Source organism: Haliotis rufescens, unplaced genomic scaffold (genome assembly GCF_023055435.1).
Source record: "Haliotis rufescens isolate VD_foot unplaced genomic scaffold, xgHalRufe1.0.p SCAF_24, whole genome shotgun sequence".
Classification (NCBI taxonomy): domain Eukaryota; kingdom Metazoa; phylum Mollusca; class Gastropoda; order Lepetellida; family Haliotidae; genus Haliotis; species Haliotis rufescens.
The window spans coordinates 2,657,729-2,681,348 of NW_025963935.1; the positions used below are offsets into that span (position 1 = coordinate 2,657,729).

At 43.8% G+C, this 23,620-nt stretch overlaps 1 protein-coding gene across 4 annotated transcripts in view; it reads left to right on the plus strand.

Annotated features, from left to right (window-relative positions):
- LOC124120339 (pleckstrin homology-like domain family B member 2) overlaps positions 1 to 23,620 on the plus strand; it is a 173,514-nt gene that overhangs the window by 8,435 nt on the left and 141,459 nt on the right. For 3 of the 4 annotated variants that reach the window (XM_048401978.1, XM_048401982.1, XM_048401981.1), the window contains exons 2-4: positions 15,811 to 15,981; positions 16,730 to 16,847; positions 19,528 to 19,710. In XM_048401978.1, the coding sequence (XP_048257935.1) occupies positions 15,886 to 15,981; positions 16,730 to 16,847; positions 19,528 to 19,710 (397 nt within the window). In that variant the 5' untranslated portion in view covers positions 15,811 to 15,885. Of the gene's footprint in view, positions 1 to 15,810; positions 16,020 to 16,729; positions 16,848 to 19,527; positions 19,711 to 23,620 lie in introns of all 4 variants that reach the window. The other variant, XM_048401979.1, reaches the window with a different exon arrangement.

The following is a 23,620-nucleotide window of genomic DNA, read 5'->3' on the forward strand; positions in this document are numbered from 1 at the left end:
CATGTTAAACTGCGGCATGGTATCTCAATGGGCTACTCCTGACGAGTACAAGCAGACACACACACACACACACACACACACACACACACACACACACACACACACGTGCATGTGCTGCAAGTGCAATAATATTGGACGCGACATTGAACCCTATTTCACCTCACCTCATCTTGTCAGTGTCACATCATGTATTCCGACCTGTGATGATCGAGGTAGAATAGGTCTTCAGCAACCTATGCTTGCCGTAAGAGGTGACTATGCTTGTCGTAAGAGGTGACTAACGGAATCGGGTGGTCAGACTCACTGATTTGGTTGATGCATGTCATCGTATCGCAATTGCGTGGATCGATGCTCATGATGTCAATCACAGGTTTGTCTGGTCCGGACTCTCTTGCTTACAGGCCGTCAGAATTGAGCTTGAATAACTCATTCCCGGAACTGATTATTCCAGCCAATCAAAACTGCTGTTAACTGAAGACACTCGAAGTTATAATAGATGAGTTATGTATTCGAATCATCAACATATTTTATTTTTGGGACATTAATAAGTTGCGCCTTCGGTGCGCGGTGAGATTTATTTTTTGTGCCATTAGGAATTTTGTGTGTAAAAATCCTCATGGCCCTGTTCTGAAATGAATTATATTATATGCGTCCATTTTCAAATTTTCTACATAAATGAGGACACAGCATTTTATGTTAAACCCTGATAATGCAAAACTTTTCCAGTTGTTGATTTTTTCATGAAGAAACTTTACAGCTGGGTCCTGGGTTCGATTTTTCCCATCAACAACCAAGATGCCATGACCTGCAAAGTAGGGTTAAACAGTGACACGGTGACCTTAAATTTGGCTACACTGAAAATGACCCATTTGGCCCAAATTAACCTCCAGTGTTAAATGACATGGTGACTTGTCAAATCAGTGTTTATTATCAGTGGTTGGAGGTGAGCATGACCTTTAGCCAAGCATCTGATATTTGGCTCGGTCCTGAAGCAGATCGCCCATTACAATCATAATAGGTTCCATTGTCGGACAATGAAGGGGAAGATATAGGGAATGGCACATGCCCCCAAACTTGCAGACAATTGAAGGTGAGTCACATACATGTGACCTTTGGTTGAGCTGTCATTAAGCATGATAGGGAACGTTAATTTGGGGCTGGGGGCTTTGTTCTATGAATTGGGCCATTATGTAAACCATGTGATGGTGACTGGATTGGGTCATCGTAGGAAAAACTGTTTTGTCTCGTATATTTCCTGTGTACTTTCTGCACGGACAAGTCCGAAATATTTAATGGCACATCCTGTTAATTGTGCTGTGATGATGACTGCTGTACTTCATTGGTGTGTTATGTGTAATTCAATAAATTAGAGAAGAATTCAAATTCAAGGGTGTTATCATCTTCTGGAGGCAAGTATGTCCACCAGCCTATGTTAAAGCCTAGTTTCTACACTTGCCACATCAAGGCCATTTTTCTTGGCCCGGCCCTGGTGCCCAATCGCATAGATCACGAGCCCCTTGTAATGAAAACACGATATCCAATCAGATCACTGTTCTTATCTTGTATAGCTTCACCAAAATGGCGACTACCATAGGCGCCTACCTTGTCAATCAGATAACGAAAACATCTCTGACACAAACACATAGGCAATCGTTTGGGGGTTTAAAAGATGAAAAAGACATGTTCGTGTGAACAAAGACAGGCAGTGGTAAATCACCTTCATACGAAGGTGTACCAGTCGTGGATGTTGATTTTGTGATTGGTCTATCGATATGTGCGATAGTCCAATCATATTCAGCACAGGAAAGTGGGCTTGATGTGGCAAGGGTGGAAACAAGACTTTGATAAAGAGCCTAGCGGACGTTCTTGCCTCTGGGAGATGGGGTGTTGAGAGACCAGATACTATAAACCAAGTTCCATGACCATGAGTGATGTTGTAATATATCGGGAGTTTATATAAAATCCTGGGGATTTCATTATTACAACTTCCAACACAATGAAATATAAAATCGGTTTTATCCCTTGGATTCTCATAAAAAAACACCTTACGTGTTTTATCCTACACATGAGAAGCTGCTAAATTGGGTTAGGTTAGGTTAGGTTTGATGTTTAACGCCGCACTCAGCAATATTCCAGCTATATGACGGCGGTCTGTAAATAATCGAGTCTGGACCAGACAATCCAGTGATTAATATCATGAGCATCGATCCACGCTTGGGATTCTGTTACATCTGGAGTCTTGCAACCAGTGCTTCTCCGAAGAGGGGATAATGGTCACTTGATGGTGTTTCAACATAATGCCGGTGGCACATAGAGTTGCTTATGATATCAATCAATGGTTTGTCTGGTCCAGACTGGCGACTATGCTTGTCGTAAAAGGCGACTAATGGGATCGGGTGGTCAGGCTCTCTGACTTGGTTGATACATGTCATTGATTCCAATTGCGTGGATCGATGCTCATGATATTTATTTACACAGAGCCATCATTGAACTGGAATATTGCCGAGTGCTGTGTTGAACATGAAACAAACACTCATTCTAAAGTGAGGTGAGGTGTAATGGGGTTTAATGTCGCGTCCAAGATTATTGCACTTATATAGCGACGTGCATGCACGTGTGTGTGTGTGTGTGGCTGCTTGTACTAGTCCGGACTGATGCCGATTTTATAGTGCAAGCCCACTGAGATACCATGCGGCAGTTTAACATGAATACCCCATTCAGACACAGTATACTGACTCCTTGTTTTAGCCCCTTAATGCCGAGCGCCGGACAAGGTAAAAACAAGTACCATCTTTTAACGTCTTTTGGTATGACAGGGCCGGGGATTGAACCCCGGACCTTCCGCTATCTGGGCGAAAGCTCTGCCACTAGACCACAGAGGCATCTCGTCGCTGAAGACCCGGGTTGATTCCTTATATGGGTACAATGTGTGAAGCCAATTTCTGGTGTCCCTTCCGTGATATCGTTCGAATATTGCTAAAAGTGGCATAAAAACTCACTCACTCACTCACTCACTCACTCACTCACTCACTCACAAGAATTAGTTACTAGGAGCTATAGGACCTGTTACTCTACTCCCACAACTTCTGTGATACGGCAACCAACTGCTGATAAGGACTTGCACCAACCCCTGACCTGCAGACATCTCAGAGGCCTTATCTCTCCACCAATTACTGCTGCAATGGCAGCTAAGTTGCTTGTCCTCAATCCAGCAGGATGGAGAAAGAGAGAGACCGGGAAGACACTGCAGTGAGTTAGTTTGTTTATTGCGGCTTTGACAGAATTCACGGAGCCATGGATGAATGAGTGGTTTAGTTGCAGACTGTGGTTGTTCTAAGAGAGTGAAGTGATTCACGGAGCCATGGATGAATGAGTGGTTTGGTTGCAGACTGTGGTTGTTCTAAGAGAGTGAAGTGATTCACGGAGCCATGGATGAATGAGTGGTTTGGTTGCAGACTGTGGTTGTTCTAAGAAAGTGAGGTGATTCACGGAGCCATGGATGAATGAGTGGTTTGGTTGCAGACTGTGGTTGTTCTAAGAGAGTGAAGTGATTCACGGAGCCATGGATGAATGAGTGGTTTGGTTGCAGACTGTCCTTGTTCTAAGAGAGTGAGGTGTGCTTATTGCTGTCCGTCTCCTAGACCTGTGAGAATAAATTGAAAAGGAGTCCAACTCAAGCCTGGAATGATTTGGCAAGTCTAGATTGCCTCTACCTGAAATTTAGGAAGGAAGGAATGAATGAATGAATGAATCACATGTGTTTGGTGTCCAGTGTTCTTGTAATGTTCAATTGCCACTCGGCTGTCATATTGTTGAGCCCGGTGTGAAACAATAAACAAATTAATTGTCACTTTCCATTTGCTTCATCAGTGCAGTGAACAATAATAATTGACTTCTGTGTCAACCTTCGCCAAAACCTAATTCACTGATACTGACTCACATCAAAAGATTGATTAATATACTTGAAATAGCTTCCTTGAGTATACTACTCAAAGTTAAAAAACACACAATTTGTTCATATGTAATCAGGTGTTCTTTAACGTCTTTTGGGTAGTTTAAAGTTGTAGTGGAAGGTTTCAGTTTCTGTTCGAGACAGGTACACAAAAGAAGAAGCTATATATAGGCAGTTGCTTTCCTTTTTTGATGAAACTGGATATGTTGATAATGTGTTTCCAGAGCAGACGATAGAGAACCAGTGAATATACAACAGCCGTTTAGCTCACCTGGCTGAAAGTTCATTCTTTTTATTTTTAGCAGGACAAAAGCGCAGACAGCCTAATGTATGTTTCAGCCTAGGCTTACACAGTGTACATAATACTCTGCTATAAAGTTAGGTAAGGTTTAATCAGAATCATCATAAACATGATGAACATACCAAACTCTACTTGGATAATACTCTGCTATAAAGTTAGGTAAGGTTTAATCAGAATCATCATAAACATGATGAACATACCAAACTCTACTTGGATAAGCTAAGAATGCAATGGACGTGATGAAGGTGTCTGGTTAAATACAGAGGTGTGGAAAGTCAGTGGCTGCAGAAAATGGGAGATTTCATTTGATGACAGCCAGGCAATGGACAGATTCAGATGCAGACTGAAGGAAGATTCCTCACCATCTTCCGGGGCGGTTGGGTAGCCTAGTGGTTAAAGCGTTCGCTCATCATGCCGAAGACACGGGTTCGATTCCCGAAATGGGTACAATGTGTGAAGCCCATTTCTGGTGTCCCCCTCCGTGATATTGGTGGAATATTGCTAAAAGCGGCGTAAAACTATACTCACTCACTCACTCACTCACTCACTCACTCACTCACTCACTCACTCACTCACTCACTCACTCACTCACTCACTCACTCACTCACTCACTCACTCACTCACTCACTCACCATCTTCCCGAGGCAAGAGAGTTAACTGACTATAAAAGCCCAGTTTCCACCCTTGCCAAACTAGGCTGGTATTATGGAATTACATTTTGGCAGGACTAACGAGTCTATGCATAGTCCAATCAAAATCGTGCGCCGAAATCGAAATCTGGTTCGTATTATGTTGTTCAGGTTTCGGTTGATTGCAGGATTTGCAAAGCATGTGCACCGCCAACTCGTTGTCAACAGATATTTTCCAAGTCTTTTCATGTTTTTAATCAAGGTGCTCACATGATTTGATGCACTTCGCTATCTAAGACCCGTTTTATCACAATATAGATCTTGATTATCAATCAGATCGTCTTGCCTGGGCGCCGCCATATTGTTTGAAACAAATGCATGTGATACGAGAGGTGAAATCTGATTGGTCCAAAGGAGAGTCTTAGAATGGACATAACTCATAATAACCCCTGGTGGAGCAAAGGAATTCCAGCCTTGTTCGGCAAGGTTGGAAACTGGCCTTTTTAAGTCAGTTATCTCCCTTGCCTCGGGAAGATGATTTCTCACAGGAGTGTGGTAGACGTTTACATGTTTTATTTTGTGAGGAAACACCATTTTTGGTCAATAATCTGGACCGGGGAAATTTTGCTGCTTAATGAAATTGTGCTCTGGGATCTGTGAGACTGAGAGAGACCAGTTTCAACCTGCCACTTCCTCCTGAGGAGTACGATTGATGTTGTGGCCAGCAGGTGATGGATTGGCTGTGTGTGTGGCTACTGTGTGGCCAGTTGCAGGTAGTTAACTTCAGGAAATGAAAGCTTCGCTTGGAGATAGCATCTGGGCAGATATATTACCAACAGGTACCTGGTCTGTCAGACACAATTCTTCAGATTTCAAAGATTTGTTTCGGAGGTGGTGTGGGGCGGTTGGGTAGCCTAGTGGTTAAAGCGTTCGCTCGCTATGCCGAAGGCCCGGGTTCGATTCCCGACATGGGTACAATGTGTGAAGCCCATTTCTGGTGTCCCCCGCCGTGACATTGCTGGAATATTGCTAAAAGCGGCGTAAAACCTTAATCACTCACTCACTCACTCGGAGGTGGTGTTCACCAGGGCTATGGACTTTCTCTGTAGCTGTTTAGCAATTGTGAATAGAGTGGCTGCAAGGCGAGTGGTGGGTTATTACATGAGGTTTATCTCTCTACACACTGCTTGAAGTTCACTACAAAATATACTTCGCAAATTTTTAACTGTGAAACTGACAAGACCCGCTGCAAGACTGACAAGACCACGAAAAGACCGACAAGACTGTTGCAAGACCGCTGTGAGACCGACAAGAACGCTGCAAGACCGACAAGACCACAAAAAGACCGCAGTAAGACCGACAAGACCACTGTGAGACCGACAAGACTGTTGTAAAACCAACAAGACAGCTGCAAGACCGACAAGACTGACAAGACTGCTGCAAGACCGATAACACCGCTGCAAGACTGACAAGACCGCCGCAAGACTGACAAAACCGCTGCAAGACCGACAACACCGCTGCATGACGACAACACCGCTGCAAGACTGACAAGACTGACAAGACCGCCGCAAGACTGACAAAACCGCTGCAAGACAGACAAGACTGCTGCAAGACCGACAAGACCGACACAAGACCGACAAGACTGCTGCAAGACCGATAACACCGCTGCAAGACTGACAAGACCGCCGCAAGACTGACAAAACCGCTGCAAGACTGACAAAACCGCTGCAAGACAGACAAGACTGCTGCAAGACCGACAACACGGCTGCAAGACGGACAAGACTGCTGCAAGACCGACAACACCGCTGCATGACGACAACACCGCTGCATGACGACAACACCGCTGCAAGACTGACAAGACCTCTGCAAGACTGACAAGACTGCTGCAAGACCGACAAAACCACGAAAAGACCGCAGTAAGACCGACAAGACCACTGTGAGACCGACAAGACTGTTGTAAAACCAACAAGACAGCTGCAAGACCGACAAGACCGACAAGACTGCTGCAAGACCGATAACACCGCTGCAAGACTGACAAGACCGCCGCAAGACTGACAAAACCGCTGCAAGACCGACAACACCGCTGCATGACGACAACACCGCTGCAAGACTGACAAGACCTCTGCAAGACTGACAAGACCGCTGCAAGACCGACAACACCGCTGCATGACGACAACACCGCTGCATGACGACAACACCGCTGCATGACGACAACACCTCTGCAAGACTGACAAGACCTCTGCAAGACAGACAACACCGCTGCATGACGACAACACCGCTGCATGACGACAACACCGCTGCATGACGACAACACCTCTGCAAGACTGACAAGACCGCTGCAAGACCAACAACACCGCTGCATGATGACAACACCGCTGCATGACGACAACACCGCTGCATGACGACAACACCTCTGCAAGACTGACAAGACCTCTGCAAGACAGACAACACCGCTGCATGACGACAACACCGCTGCATGACGACAACACCTCTGCAAGACAGACAAGACTGACAAGACCGACACAAGACTGACAAGACCGACACAAGACTGACAAGACCGACACAAGACTGACAAGACCGACACAAGACTGACAAGACCGACACAAGACTGACAAGACCGCTGCAAGACAGACAAGACCGCTGCAAGACAGACAACACTGCTGCATAACCGACAACATCGCTGCAAGACAGACAAGAACACTGTCAGACCAGCTACATACACACTGAACTCATCAGCATATTCGCCACAAATAGCTGTAAAATTGTTGATGAGGCGTAAAACAATATTCATTCCTTCTTCATCATGCATACATCATATGCGTATGGTAACATATTCAGATAAGTTTCTTAGTCTCATGCATAGCCTCTGTAAATATACAATATTGAAAGCAACAAGCAACCTTATTTGATTTGAAAAGGAGCCCCAGTGAGGTGTAAGATTCCGGAACCTGTGGATAATCTAAAATTGCTTCAATTAGCAATACATTAAGGGCTGGACGGAAGGGGAAATTATATGGTTCAGGGACTGTGAGACAAGTTGTTTTTCTTTATTATTCAAGAACTGAAAAAAGGTGACTATGCTTGTCATAAGCAGTGACTTACATGATCAGGGGTCAGGCTCGCTGACTTGGTTGATCGTATCCTAATTGCGTGGATCTATCCTAATGATTTCAATCACTGGATTGTCTGGTCCAAATTCGATTATTACAGACTGCCGTCATATAGCTGGAATGTTGCTGAGTGCGGTGTGAAACAACAAACAAAGAGAGAGAGAGAGAGAGGTGTGAGAGAGATGTGAGCTTATGAGACATAGACTAATACTTTGTCTTTGAAAACATTTCTTTGAAATTATTCCAATTTCTTTTTCAAAAGAACCTTTCCTCTTCTGCTGTTTTCGGAAATCAAGAAAACTAATTAAACTTGTAAAAAAATAATATTATATATATATATATATTTCCACAGTCAGGCGCAGACCAATGGGAGAAACTGGTCATGTTTATTTTTTACCGATTCAGAGCTGAAGGAGATGAGAATGGAAGGGTGATTTTTTTTCTTTCCAAAATATAAAATAATATGCGTCTGTAGGGGGGACTAGCAGAAGACTTCTGCATATTTTCAACAGTCCATTGTTCAGCAGTTGGGTCACTGCCATCTCATTCCACCCTTATCTGGAGCGTGATTGTTCCACTTACTTCAGTGTGGCCAGATAACGCATGTCGGAGGAGAGTTCAGGCAGTGTAACCCAATAGCTAGGAGCTACCTCGATAATTACTGTTGATAATAAACAGATCAACTTTAACATGCTGCTAATCTGCGCTAAATGCTACAACTAGGAGAGGATTATGGGATTGTATATACATAGGTAAGCCTCACTGTCATGTTAATGGCTTGTTGGTAAACTGAGACTTTGGTCACTGCCTGGTGTAGACTTCTACTGGAATTTATTTACAGTTGTAGGATCGGGTTTGCTTTGAGGTCCAGGCTGATGCAGGATTGATCTATTCTGTGTTCAGCTCACCGGAGCTGTTGCATGCATCAGTCATGTTTAGCTCACCTTATCTGGTGCATGCATCAGTCATGTTTAGCTCACCTTATCTGGTGCATGCCTTGTTCATGTTTAGCTCACCTTATCTGGTGCATGCCTTGTTCATGTTTAGCTCACCTTATCTGTCATGTTTAGCTCACCGGAGCTGGTGCATGCATTCATGTTCAAAGACAAAGCATTAGTCTAGCTCTCATAAGCTCTTATCTTTAATAAAGTGTATCAACAATGGCAGGTTTTGATCTCTCTCTCTCTCTCTCTCAAAATGAGTCCTCTCAAAACTTGTGGTTTAATCATCATCACATTTTTGAAAATGTCCGCCTGCCCTCTTTGATTTCCTTTGCTGGAGCGGAACTCCTAAACCATTGAATATTGGATGAAACTTGCTATACAGGTCAGTCTAGTGCTGAACTGGTGTCTTTTTATGATTTGGGAAATTATTTTTTGTGACTCTTGTTGGTGAAATTGTGGGTCAGCTACCTACACACAAAGTAGGAAAACACCCTGCCCCGTTACCAAACCATGGCCATGGAACTCCACGATCAGCCGCTAAAGTCCGAATTTACTATTTACCCAAGTTAGGTGGATTGCCGTTCTTTCGTTTTTTGTTTGTTTGTTTGTTTGTTGTTTAAGGCTGCACTCAGCAATATTCCAGCTATATGACGGTGGTCTGAAAATAATCGAGTCTGGACCAGACAATCCAGTGATCGATATCATGAGCATCGATCCATGCAATTGGGATCTATGACATGCATCAACCAAGTCAGCGAGTCTGACCACCCGATCCCATTAGTCGCCTCTTACGACAAGCATAGTCGCCTTTTACGGCAAGTATCGGTTGCTGAAGACCTTTTCTACCCCGGATCTTCAGGGGTCCGTTCTTTCGTAATGTCCGATTGGCCAGACGGGGGAGAGCTTGTTGGTTTAACACTTGTTTGACGTGTCTGGGTGTTACGTAGTAAGCGGGAGTCCTGTAGACCCCTGCTAGCAGATTACAGAGATATCATCCACACTTTGGCCAGCACACACCCAATACAGCACTCAGAGACTAAGCATGGATTAGTGATTTATAACATGAGGCAAGGCCTGTGTTTGTGTTCTGGATTTGACCGAATTATGAAGATATGATTGAATGACCTGATTAGCATATTACTATTCATTGTTTGGGACATCTCAGCTGGAACTTGGCTGTCAACGTATACCGTAAACTATGTTTATAACGAATACATTTATAACAAACTGACTACGTTTATACCGAATACATTTATAACAAACTGACTACGTTTATAACGAATACATTTATAACAAACTGACTACGTTTATACCGAATACATTTATAACACACTGACTACGTTTATAACGAATACATTTATAACGAACTGACAGATATAACAAACTTATTTTGTTTATGTTTATAACGAACTACGGTTATAACAAAGTAAAATTTGAGTATATTTTAACGGTATTTTACTATATACTGAAAAACAAAAATTAGGGAACTCAATGATCATGATGATATTTAGGGATTTATCTCGACCTGCTCAGGCCCAATGTCTCTGCAGAAAATACCAGTAAAAAACCCTAACTGGAGTTAATACTTTCCCAAGTGATGTTGTGGTTACAACTACGTGTATCAGTGCTTGAGTGAGTGAGTGTGGTTTTACGCCGCTTTTAGCAATATTCCAGCAATATCATGGCGGGGGACACCAGAAATGGGCTTCACACATTGTACCCATGTACATCGGTTTATGCCTTTATATCTCCATAAATGCAAAAAGTATGGAAGTCAATTCTTATAAATAAATACAGTTAACAATAATTTCTTCACAGACTGCTTATTTAATGATTAACACACACAAAACTAGATAACAGTCTGAAATCAGTGACATTGTTTAACGCAATAATGTTACAGAAGCCCCACCCATTCTATTATCACTATCAGCCAATCCGGATACATAAGTTTCGAAGTGGGCGCGGCCTAAATCTTTTTTACGGTTTATGGAAATATATAAATAAAATAAAATATTGCTTGATTAGACAATCAAATGCCATGGAATCGCTTGCAGTTTGTTTATTTTTCAAAACGAAAATCGTTACAACAAAATTTTAAACCAACATACTAACAACAGAAAAAAAGATTTAAATAATTCAATCAACATGACTAAAAACATTTTTGTTTGCATTTGCAAATTGAGGGATTTGTTCTTTGGTAAAGCAAGAAGACATTGTTTAAAAAAATGACAATCGTCTTGGAGTTCGTGTATTTCGTTTTAATCAGCATTTTGTTCGACAAAATGTCAACATTGTTACGATTACAAATCGGATTATTATTATTTTATCCTTATCAACCAGTTCAATATGTTGAAGACTTTGATAAGAGCCCTGTGAAATTCACCGGGACAAGAATTGTTTAGATCACCAGCCATTGAAGAGATGACATTGTTTAGTGAAGATATGGACTTTGTGCGGGATTAAGTTTGTAATATGCAATATGTCATTCTTAATTCAGTTCAATCATCCCATGTGTGAACCTTCATATGAGAATTAAAATATGAAATGTTAGTCTGAAGTCCTCATGCAATAAGCCAGGAGAGTGATGATGTGATTGCAGAATATCGTGTTTCATTCTGAGGCATGTGATCTGTGTGAACCGGTGTTGGTCTACAACTTTATGACAGTATTTTCATATCAAAAGGGGTAGAAGGTTGACTGAACTGAGGACAAATATGTCACGAGAATTTTGTAAGGTCATGGCTCGGACACTATTCATTTATTTACTATATTTTTAGAGGCCAGCAAGGCTTGTCACTGCACTACAATCATCTGTGAAGAGTTGTCTCCCTTGGTTGTGTCAGAATCCGATGATAGTGGGTTCACAACCCAGATTCATCCAGAAAAAGATTCTTAGATTGTCAGCACCAACCCTTGATAATGGATTTCGTCCAGTGGTAAACACCTGAGACCTGCATCACTTCATGTGTCTGTATTCCTCGACAATGCTGGTCAAAGCCATTTTGAACAGTATTTCAGGTATATAACGGTACCATGAAGATCTGGGGTAGAATAGGTCTTCAGCAATCCATGCTTGCCGTAAGAGGCGACTATGCTTGTCGTAAGAGGCGACTTACAAGATCGGGTGGTCAGGCTCGCTGCCTTGGTTGATGCATGTCATTGTATCTCAGTTGCATGGATGGATGCAAATGATATCAATCACTGCATGTATTGTCCAGACTCGATTATTTACAGACCACCATCATATAGCTGGAATATTGCTGAGTGCGGCATTAAACAACAAACCAATCAACAAACCTATCAGTGATATGCGATATTTTGCATGTGCGATGTGCCAACATAGAATTACACCCCCTGCCAGACTGATACGGCATCAATGCATTTTGAATGGGCGATCGATATCAGTCCGGGTGGTAGAAAGTTAGAGTTATGTCCCTTGGCGTGTCATCTGCTCGATCAGCTTTTCCATGACATTTTCTTCAAAACAAGGTGAAAATGTATTGCATAAACTTGCAAATAGGTACATTTACAATTTGATGTTATGGTATGAGATAAAAAGGAACTATACAAAAGATTTGAAATCATACCCCATATCAACCGTCGGCCCCCATATCAGCTCTCTTGCCTTTGGCATTTTCGATGAAAATATGTAAAGAAAATTTGCTCGCTCTTTCCATGTTTCAGCAGATATCTACCCGACAACAATGGAACCTCTCTCACATAGTCAGGTGTAAATAGTGGTTTCATAGGCTCAATCAGGGCATTAGAATCTTGCCCTCGCCATGTGTATGTAACAGGATTCAAATTTCAATATCTTTGTAACATAGCATGCTTAGTTAGGGCTTGTAAAAGAAACAGTCTGGCCCTCATTCTGTGTATTTATAAGGCTTCAAATTTCAGTGTATGGGGCATAAGTAAAACTGACACATCAGCCCAGGATACCGGTTTGTTATCTGCTTGCTGCTCGGGTTGCAAGTTATCTTGATTTTACTCCCAAATAACTGCAGTGGTAATGTGGTCTTCCAAGCCGTTCTACAGCACCACCACAATATGATGACTACATGCTCAATCAGGGCCGGTAGGAAACCATTTAAAGCCCTGACCATGTATTTTCATTGATGAGTTCAACTGTTACCTAATAACACCACCAAGTGTCTACACAGTGACTACATATGATGATCTATATTCATGTTCAGGGCTGTAAGGCTCAAAAAGGGGCCCTAAACATGATTTGATGAGGCATCATGTTTTAGTTTGACTGTAGCATCTTTGTGTACCTCGTGAAGATGTTGAAAGAGAAGAGTTACCTTTCGTGGACATGCTACGATAGAATGTTGACTTAACTGCCGATGTTTGCAGTAAGTTGTTTTGTGGTGAGCGATAATATTTGTTCAGCTTCAGCTTGCTTGTGTTTTACCTGAACGGGGTGAGAAATTTGTCTGTTTTCAGTGAAATAATTTGTACAGTGACATGTATCGTGGTTAAGTCGTGAAATTAGTAGAGAAACTTAAAGTGGTCACTGCCAACTTGAATACAGGAGGTTATTGATGGGTTTGTACAAAAGTCCGGAATGGCTTTTATGGATTATCCTGTGTGTGACGTGAGTCAAGCCATTGCTTTGTGTGTAGCCAGGGAAGCTGTAGGCTATTCTCAGGACTCTTGTGGTAGACGGCATTCCTCGTTGTGAGTCACTTCCAGCCCTATATACTCACAGTCACCAGTAATTATTTCTTGTTTTAACTGGGGTGAATCATGGGAAGTGCTTTTGTGGACTGTTGAGTCGCATCTTTCAGTTCAGAGTTGCTTCCCTTGGTACTGCCAGGATCTACTGGCCGTTAGGACTATTGTTGGGTTTCACTGTCATTTTTTTATGTCGACAACCTGCAACACATGGGGCATTCATCACAAAGTTAGACTTGAATCACTCTCTTCTTTTATATCAATATCAGTGATGATGATGATGATGATGACGATGATGATGATGATGATGATGATGATGCCACAATATGTACATGTTGAACAAAGAACCTTCAAATTATTATTTCCACCTCATGGTTGAAGGGGGGCAGTCGGGTAGCCTAGTGGTTAATGCGTTCGTTCGTCACGCCGAAGACCCGGGTTCGATTCCCGACATGGGTACAATGTGTGAAGCCCATTTCTGGTGTCCCCCGCCGTGATATTGCTGGAATATTGCTAAAAGCGGCGTAAAACCAAACTCACTCACTCACTCATGGTTGAAGGTGGTCATGACGATCAGTCATAATCTATGGTATATCACGTTACCATGGTTACCGTAACTAATGCAATGATCAAAAGTAAGAGTCAATAATCGACGCTTTAGTAAAATATTGACATTTATGTCAAATTATTCAACAATTATTTATGTACCATTACATAATTACACATAAATATACTAATCGGTAATTTTCAGCAAGTTAGACGCATTCATTTCCTGCTATGCTACCCGTAAAGAACCAGGCTTGAAGAGATCTTCAGCAACCAATGCTTGTCGTAAGGCATGTCATTGTATCCCAGCTACTTAGATCGATGCTCATGATGTCAGTCACTGGGTTGTCTGGTCCAAAATTGATTATATACAGACCACAGTCATATAGCTGTTATATGGCAGAGTGCGGAGTTAAACAACAAACAAACAAACAAACAAATCTATACAGCATGGACAAATTTGACCTGATGGGAATGTTCAAGGGACTATAACTGTGGTGACTGTCCTCCCTCGTTAGGTAGAGCTGTAACCACTGGGGGGGGGGGGGGGGGGGGGGGGGCGCGATACGATACGTATCCCAGTACTATGGTGCAATACAATTCACATCCCAATACAATACTTTTATTTTTTCATAAGTTCATAACCATATTCTTTCTGTTTGCATTTGAATCACAATCCTGAATCATGTATTATCCCCTTTCATCTGGTTTCTGAGAATGGAGCAGAACTCCTTAACCGTTGAATATTTCTTGTTGAAACTTGCTATATAGATCGGTCTAGTGGTGAACTGGTGCCTTTGTTGATTTGGGATATATATATATATTTTTTTTTGTTATTTTTTTATGTTTGCATGACGGCAATAAGGGATGTGCTCATTTCCAGAGCAGAACCTCGAAACTGTCAAATAGTTTTGATGGAATTTCTTTGATGATTTGTTTTTTTTTATTTATTTATTATTATTTTTTATGTTTCGCAATGAAGGAAATGCTCGTTTCCAGAGCAGATTTCCAAAGCCGGCAAATACTATTGATGAAATTTCTATGCAGATCAGTCTTGTGGTGAACTGGTGCCTTTTGATGTTTTGGGATATTTTTTTTAATTTGTTTTTTAAGTGCTCATTTCCAGAGTAGGAATCCAAAACCTTTGATTATTTCTAGATGAAACTTGCTATACAGATCAGTCTAGTGCTGAACTTGCAAACTTTTGATTTGGGATATTGTTTGTTTGGATGTTTGTTTGTTTGTTTGTTGTTTAACGCTGCACTCTGCAATATTCCAGCTATATGATGGCGGTCTGTAAATAATCGAGTCTGGACCAGACAATGATTGATCCACGCAATTGGGATTGATGACATGCATCAACAGCATTATATTTTTTTTCACTGAACTGAAGGTGTCCAGTTTTTGTTATTATTTAAATGTTTTTCCGCCAATATAACTTGTAATGTACCGTATGTATCGCGAAACAGGGGTTGTTAATCGATGTATTGTACCGTGGGCCTTGTATCGGGATACAATACTGAATCACTGTATCATTGTACCATTATCATGATTATCATTAAAATGCCATGCCATGATATAACTGAGTTACTGTTCAGTGTGGTTTTTAGCCCAACTCCCTCACTCACTCACTCATGTGCTGTTTCAGGTAGTGTGAAGCTGCGCTGCCGCCAACGACGATGTAGTCAATGAAGTCAACATTCCTGTCTCCCTCGGCGCCAACATGTCCAACGACGTCAAATTTCACAATGACGTCAACGCAAATCATAACCATATCAACTGTAATACTTCCCTGAAAACTAATAAGATATTGGCACAGGTAATACTTCCCTGAAAACTAATAAGATATTGGCACAGGTAATACTTCCCTTGAAACTAATAAGATATTGGCACAGGCAATACTTCCCTGAAACTAAAAAGAGATATTGGCACAGGCAATACTTCGTTTGAAACTAATAAGATATTGGCACAGGTAATACTTCATTTGAAAGTAATAAGATATTAGCACAGGTAATACATCCCTTGAAACTAGAAATGTCAAAAGTTATCTGATAGTTGTCCAACGACGTCAAAATTCACAATGACGCCAACGCAAATCATAACCATATCAACTGTAATACTTACCTGAAAACTAATAAGATATTGGCACAGGTAAAACTTCCCTTGAAACTAATAAGATATTGGCACCGGTAAAACTTACCTTGAAACTAATAAGATATTGGCACAGGCAATACCTTCCCTTGAAACTAATCAGATATTGGCACAGGTAATACTTCCCTTGAAACTAATAAGATATTGGCACAGGCAATACTTCCTTTGAAACTAATCAGATATTAGCACAGGTAATACTTCCCTTGAAACTAATCAGATATTAGCACAGGTAATACTTCCCTTGAAACTAATCAGATATAAGCACAGGTAACACTTCCCTTGAAACTAATAAGATATTAGCACAGGTAATACTTCCCTTGAAACTAGAAATGTCCAAAGTTATCAGATAGTTGTGCATTCTGTGGGAAGGTGAGCTTCTGTACCTGTGTGGATGTAGATGTCGTTGTTGTCTTCAGGATGTGGCGGTGACAGAGAGCCACAATGCCGTCAAGGTTCACACGGAGGAGCCGCATCTGGTCAGTGTGGGCAGTGGGCGGCTGTCCACTGCGGTCACCATACACCCTGTGCATGAAGGTACGTACTCTTGCCACAGGTCACAAGGCCCAAAACAAAGTGTGTGTGTTTCTTGTTTCCTGCATGTTAACATGTTAAACATGCAGCCCCTGACCCTTAAACATGCAGCCCCTGACCCTTAAACTTGGAGACCCTGACCCTTAAACCTGGAGCCCCTGACCCTTTATCCTGGAGCTTCATACCCTTAAACTTGCAGCCCCTGACCCTTAAACATGCAGCCCCTGACCCTTAAACCTGGAGCCCCAGACCCTTAAGCCTGGAGCCCCTGACCCTTAAACCTGGAGCTTCTGACCCTTAAGCCTGGAGCTCCTTACCCTTAAGCCTGGACGTCCTGCCCCATAAACTTGGAGCCCCAGACCCTTAAACCTGGAGCCCCTGACCCTTAAACCTTGACTCCTGGCCCTTAAGCACGGAGCTTCTGACCCTTAAACCTGGAGCCCCTGACCCTTTATCCTGGAGCTCCTGGCCCTTTATCCTGGAGCCTCTGACCCTTAAGCCTGGCGCTCCTGGCCCTTAAACCTGGAGCCCCTGACCCTTAAACTTGGAGCCCCTAAGCTTCTGGCCCTTAAACCTGGAGCTCCTGGCCCTTAAACCTGGAGCTCCTGGCCCTTAAACCTGGAGCTCCTGACCCTTAAACCTGAAGCCCCTGACCCTTAAACCTTGAGCTCCTGGCCCTTAAACCTGGAGCCCCTGACCCTTAAACTTGGAGCCCCTGAGCTCCTGACCCTTAAACATGCAGCCCCTGACCCATAAACCTGGAGCCCCTGACCCTTTATTCTGGAGCTTCTGACCCTTAAACTTGCAGCCCCTGACCCTTAAACATGCAGCCCCCGAACCTTAAACCTGGAGCCCCAGACCCTTAAACCTGGAGCTTCTGACCCTTAAGCCTGGAGCTCCTTACCCTTAAGCCTGGACGTCCTGCCCCATAAACTTGGAGCCCCTGACCCTTAAACCTGGAGCCCCTGACCCTTGAACCTTGACTCCTGGCCCTTAAGCACGGAGCTTCTGACCCTTAAACCTGGAGCCCCTGACCCTTTATCCTGGAGCTCCTGGCCCTTTATCCTGGAGCCTCTGACCCTTAAGCCTGGCGCTCCTAGCCCTTAAACCTGGAGCCCCTGACCCTTAAACCTGGAGCCTCTGACCCTTAAACCTGGAGCTCCTGGCCCTAAAACCTGGAGCTCTTGGCCCTTAAACCTGGAGCCCCTGACCCTTAAACTTGGAGCCCCTGAGCTCCTGGCCCTTAAACCTGGAGCTCCTGACCCTTTATCCTGGAGCTTCTGGCCCTTAAACCTGGAGCTCTTGGCCCTTAAACCTGGAGCTCCTGGCCCTAAAACCTGGAGCTCTTGGCCCTTAAACCTGGAGCTCCTGACCCTTTATCCTGGAGCTTCTGGCCCTTAAACCTGGAGCTCCTGGCCCTTAAACCTGGAGCTCCTGGCCCTTAAACCTGGAGCTCCTGGCCCTTAAACCTGGAGCCCCTGACCCTTAAACTTGGAGCCCCTGAGCTCCTGGCCCTTAAACCTGGAGCTCCTGGCCCTTTAACCTGGAGCTCCTGGCCCTTAAACCTGGAGCTCCTGGCCCTTAAACCTGAAGCCCCTGACCATTAAACCTGGAGCCCCTGACCCTTAAACCTGGAGCCCCTGAGCTCCTGACCCTTAAACCTGGAGCCCCTGACCCTTAAACTTGGAGCCCCTGACCCTTTATCCTGGAGCTCCTGGCCCTTAAACTTGGAGCTCCTGACCCTTAAACCTTGAGCTCCTGGCCCTTAAACCTTGACTCCTGGCCCTTAAACCTGGAGCTCCTGACCCTTAAACCTGGAGCCCCCGACCCTTAAACCTGGAGCTCCTGGCCCTTAAACCTTGACTCCTGACCCTTAAGCCTGAAGCCCCTGACCCTTAAACCTTGAGCTCCTGTCCCTTAAACCTTGACTCCTGGCCCTTAAACCTGGAGCTCCGGGCCCTTAAACCTGGAGCCCCTGAGCTCCTGGCCCTTAAACTTGGAGCCCCTGACCCTTTATCCTGGAGCCCCTGACCCTTTATCCTGGAGCCCCTGACCCTTTATCCTGGAGCCCCTGAGCCCCTGACCCTTAAACTTGGAGCTCAAGGCCCTTAAACCTTGACTCCTGGCCCTTAAACCTGGAGCCCCTGACCCTTAAACCTTGACTCCTGGCCCTTAAACCTGGAGCTCCTGACCCTTAAACCTGGAGCCCCTGACCCTTTATCCTGGAGCCCCTGACCCTTTATCCTGGAGCCCCTGAGCTCCTGACCCTTAAACTTGGAGCTCCTGAGCTCCTGGCCATTAAACATGTTAAACCAGGAGGCCCTGATTCTTAAAATGTTTGTTTTTGCTCCTTATTGCATGTGAGCAGTGTTAACTAAGCGTACTGCCTCGTGGTATAATATGTCCCTCCCAATAACAGCTTTAACACCTTCATCCTGGAAAAGCTTAAAAATTTCAACATGTAGAATGTAGGAGACTTTCAGATCATGTTTGACGCATCGTGAAACTTGTACTTGTAATTTCTGTAATATGTGTTTTATCTTGATCTTAATATTTGAACAACAAAAATTGACGAGTCATCACAGCCATCCTGCCTCCCACGTCAAACTAATGTCCAAATCTGTGTTCAACACAAATTACTCACCATCTCGCTAAATTGACGTTCTTTCTTTTTCTTTTTAAGGGCGGACCAAAATTGGTACAATATTCGCAGACATTCCACAAGACATTGTGATAGAGGGTACCGGGGTGGAGGCGGAACACTGTTACCTTGACAACCATAATGGCGTCATCACTTTGACGCCTTTTGCGAGGCAGTGCTCTGTCGACGGGGAACCTGTAGAGAAAACGACAAGACTTGCTCAAGGTGAGACCATCATTAATTACATGCAACGAAATATCTTAGAAGAAGTAGAGTTTTTTTATTTTGTATTTTTTGAGTACTGATTTCAATATTTTTTGCATTTATGGAGGTATTATTTTAAAAACATGTGTGAATTCTGTGTAAACCCTGTCTGAACAACAGTATTAATGTTTTCATCTCCAGTCGTCTAAGGCGGCATCGATTCGCTGTGCAGAGTTGCTTCCCTTGGGCACGCCAGAAACATATGATTGTGGGTTCGAATCTCGGGTGGCCCCGATTATGTTTCTAGGTTTGTCAGCACCATACCCGTGCTCGTGGGTTTCACTGAAGTGGTAAACGTCTGAGACCTGCATCACTTCGGGCTTTCCTCCCACATTAAGCTGACACGCCATGATATAACTGGAATACTGTTAAAAGCGGCATTAAACCCAACTCACTGACTCACTCTTGACTGTACTGCTTGCGTATTATACAAATGATTAAAGGGTCATTGCTTCGCATAATGAACTCGCCCAGAGTAATTAATTTGTTCATAAAGTGCTTGATTTCACCTCTAGGTGTCACTGCTGTCTCTGTTGAAATACTTTGAGTGACATCTTCCTCCGAAAGATCTCAAACTGTGCATTGTCACTCGCAGATGCCATGCCAATGTATATGAATAAAAGAACACATTTAAACCCCATTTCACCTCCCATTTCCCCTTAAAATACCCCTAAGCCAAACATAATTGATAATTTATTTGAAAACGGTGTCAGTGATCCCCTCATTGCCAGTATCTGCCTAGCTTTGCTCCAAGGCTGTACTGAAAGATAAATCCATGGATGTGTAGTAAGTCTATCTTCCGAATAGGCAAGTCTAGATAAGTGGACAGGACTCCAGTCTCTTATAGGGACAACTTGTTATTATTTATGATTCTAGAAATTATTATTTAAACTAATAATTATTGCTTAAGAGACGTAGCAAGTCTAGTGTCTGACAGGAACACTGCTATGTTTGCTATCCAATTCATCAAGTGAGCATGGTGTATATCAGAGCTGCCATGGGAGACAGGCTTGTTTATTTAATAAATAAACACCATGTCCCTGTGAGTGTTGGACATAATTAGGCTGTGTTTGAATGGTAAACGTAAACAAATATTGGTGGTTGTGATGATAACTGTGACACGTCATTATAGCAGTCACCATCACTGATTGGTTCTACCATTGACCTCAGCACGACCTCAAAGGATGAGGTCAGGGTTATCGGAGCTTAGACAGCATTCAACAGGAACAATATTACTGCCGGGTGTAAACAATTACAACAATGATGTGATGATTGATGATGATGATGATTGGAGGTGGTAGCTGTGATGATGAGGATGATGATGATGGTGGTGGTGGTGGTGGTGGTGATGGTGATGATGATAATGTTGATGATGATGATGGTGATGATGATGATGATGTTGATGGCTGTGGTGATGATGATAATGATGATGATGATGATGATGATGATGATGATGGTGGTGGTGATGTACCATGCACATATATCATGTTTGTCAGTTGCTTTTAGTTGTATATACAACAATGTGGAAAGTTAGGTTTACGGAGCCTATGTCAAGTGGAGTTGTGTTCTGAACCAAAACAGACATTCTGCTGTGTATGAGGACCTGTGGTTGAATGTAATTAATCACCATGACTTTTCACACAATTCCTGTCTGATTCTGAATTCAGGTGGTGTCTGATTCTAGGCCTGTATTCACCAGGTGTCTTATTCTTGGCCTGTATTCACCAGGTGTCTGATTCTTGGCCTGTATTCACCAGGTGTCTGAGTCTTGGCCTGTATTCACCAGGTGTCTGAGTCTTGGCCTGTATTCACCAGGTGTCTGAGTCCTGGCCTCTATTCACCAGGTGTCTGATTCTTGGCCTGTATTCACCAGGTGTCTGAGTCTAGGCCTGTATTCACCAGGTGTCTGATTCTTGGCCTGTATTCACCAGGTGTCTGAGTCTTGGCCTGTTTTCACCAGGTGTCTGATTCTTGGCCTGTATTCACCAGGTGTCTGATTCTTGGTCTCTATTCACCAGGTGTCTGATTCTTGGCCTGTATTCACCAGGTGTCTGATTCTTGGCCTGTATTCACCAGGTGTCTGAGTCTTGGCCTGTATTCACCATGTGTCTGAGTCTTGGCCTGTATTCACCAGGTGTCTGATTCTTGGCCTGTATTCACCAGGTGTCTGATTATTGGCCTGTATTCACCAGGTGTCTGAGCCTTGGCCTGTATTCACCAGGTGTCTGAGTCTTGGCCTGTATTCACCAGGTGTCTGATTATTGGCCTGTATTCACCAGGTGTCTGATTCTTGGCCTGTATTCACCAGGTGTCTGAGTCTTGGCCTGTATTCACCAGGTTTTCGTGTCTTGGCCTTTATTCACCAGGTGTCTGATTCTTGGCCTGTATTCACCAGGTGTCTGAGTCTTGGCCTGTATTCACCAGGTGTCTGATTATTGGCCTGTATTCACCAGGTGTCTTAGTCTTGGCCTGTATTCACCATGTGTCTGATTCTTGGCCTGTATTCACCAGGTGTCTGATTCTTGGCCTGTATTCACCAGGTGTCTGAGTCTAGGCCTGTATTCACCAGGTGTCTGAGTCTTGGCCTGTATTCACCAGGTGTCTGAGTCTTGGCCTGTATTCACCAGGTGTCTGAGTCTTGGCCTGTATTCACCAGGTGTCTGATTATTGGCCTGTATTCACCAGGTGTCTGATTCTTGGCCTGTATTCACCAGGTGTCTTAGTCTTGGCCTGTATTCACCAGGTGTCTGAGTCTTGGCCTGTATTCACCAGGTTTTCGTGCCTTCGCCTGTTTTCACCAGGTGTCTGATTCTTGGCCTGTTTTCACCAGGTGTCTAATTCTTGGCCTGTATTCACCAGGTGTCTGATTCTTGGCCTGTATTCACCAGGTGTCTGAGTCTAGGCCTGTATTGACCAGGTGTCTGATTCTTGGCCTGTTTTCACCAGGTGTCTGATTCTTGGCCTGTATTCACCAGGTGTCTGAGTCTTGGCCTGTATTCACCAGGTGTCTGAGTCTAGGCCTGTATTCACCAGGTGTCTGAGTCTTGGCCTGTATTCACCAGGTGTCTGAGTCTTGGCCTGTATTCACCAGGTGTCTGAGTCTTGGCCTGTATTCACCAGGTGTCTGATTATTGGCCTGTATTCACCAGGTGTCTGATTCTTGGCCTGTATTCACCAGGTGTCTTAGTCTTGGCCTGTATTCACCAGGTGTCTGAGTCTTGGCCTGTATTCACCAGGTTTTCGTGCCTTCGCCTGTTTTCACCAGGTGTCTGATTCTTGGCCTGTTTTCACCAGGTGTCTAATTCTTGGCCTGTATTCACCAGGTGTCTGATTCTTGGCCTGTATTCACCAGGTGTCTGAGTCTAGGCCTGTATTGACCAGGTGTCTGATTCTTGGCCTGTATTCACCAGGTGTCTGATTCTTGGCCTGTTTTCACCAGGTGTCTGATTCTTGGCCTGTATTCACCAGGTGTCTGAGTCTAGGCCTGTATTCACCAGGTGTCTGAGTCTTGGCCTCTATTCACCAGGTGTCTGATTCTTGGCCTGTTTTCACCAGGTGTCTGATTCTTGGCCTGTATTCACCAGGTGTCTGATTCTTGGCCTGTATTCACCAGGTGTCTGATTTTGGGACTGTATTCATCAGTCTTGGACTATTTTCGGGGTCACAGGTGGCCCAGTCCTCTTAAGGCGCCGCTATTTGCTGTGCAGAGGTGCGCCTATGATTGTGGGTTCGAATACCGGTTCGCCCCGATTGTTTCTAGGTTTGTGAGCATCACTTCGGACTTTCCTCCCACATTAAGCTGACACGCCGTGATATAACTGGAATACGGTTAAAAGCGACGTTAAACCCAACTCACTCACTCACTCACTCA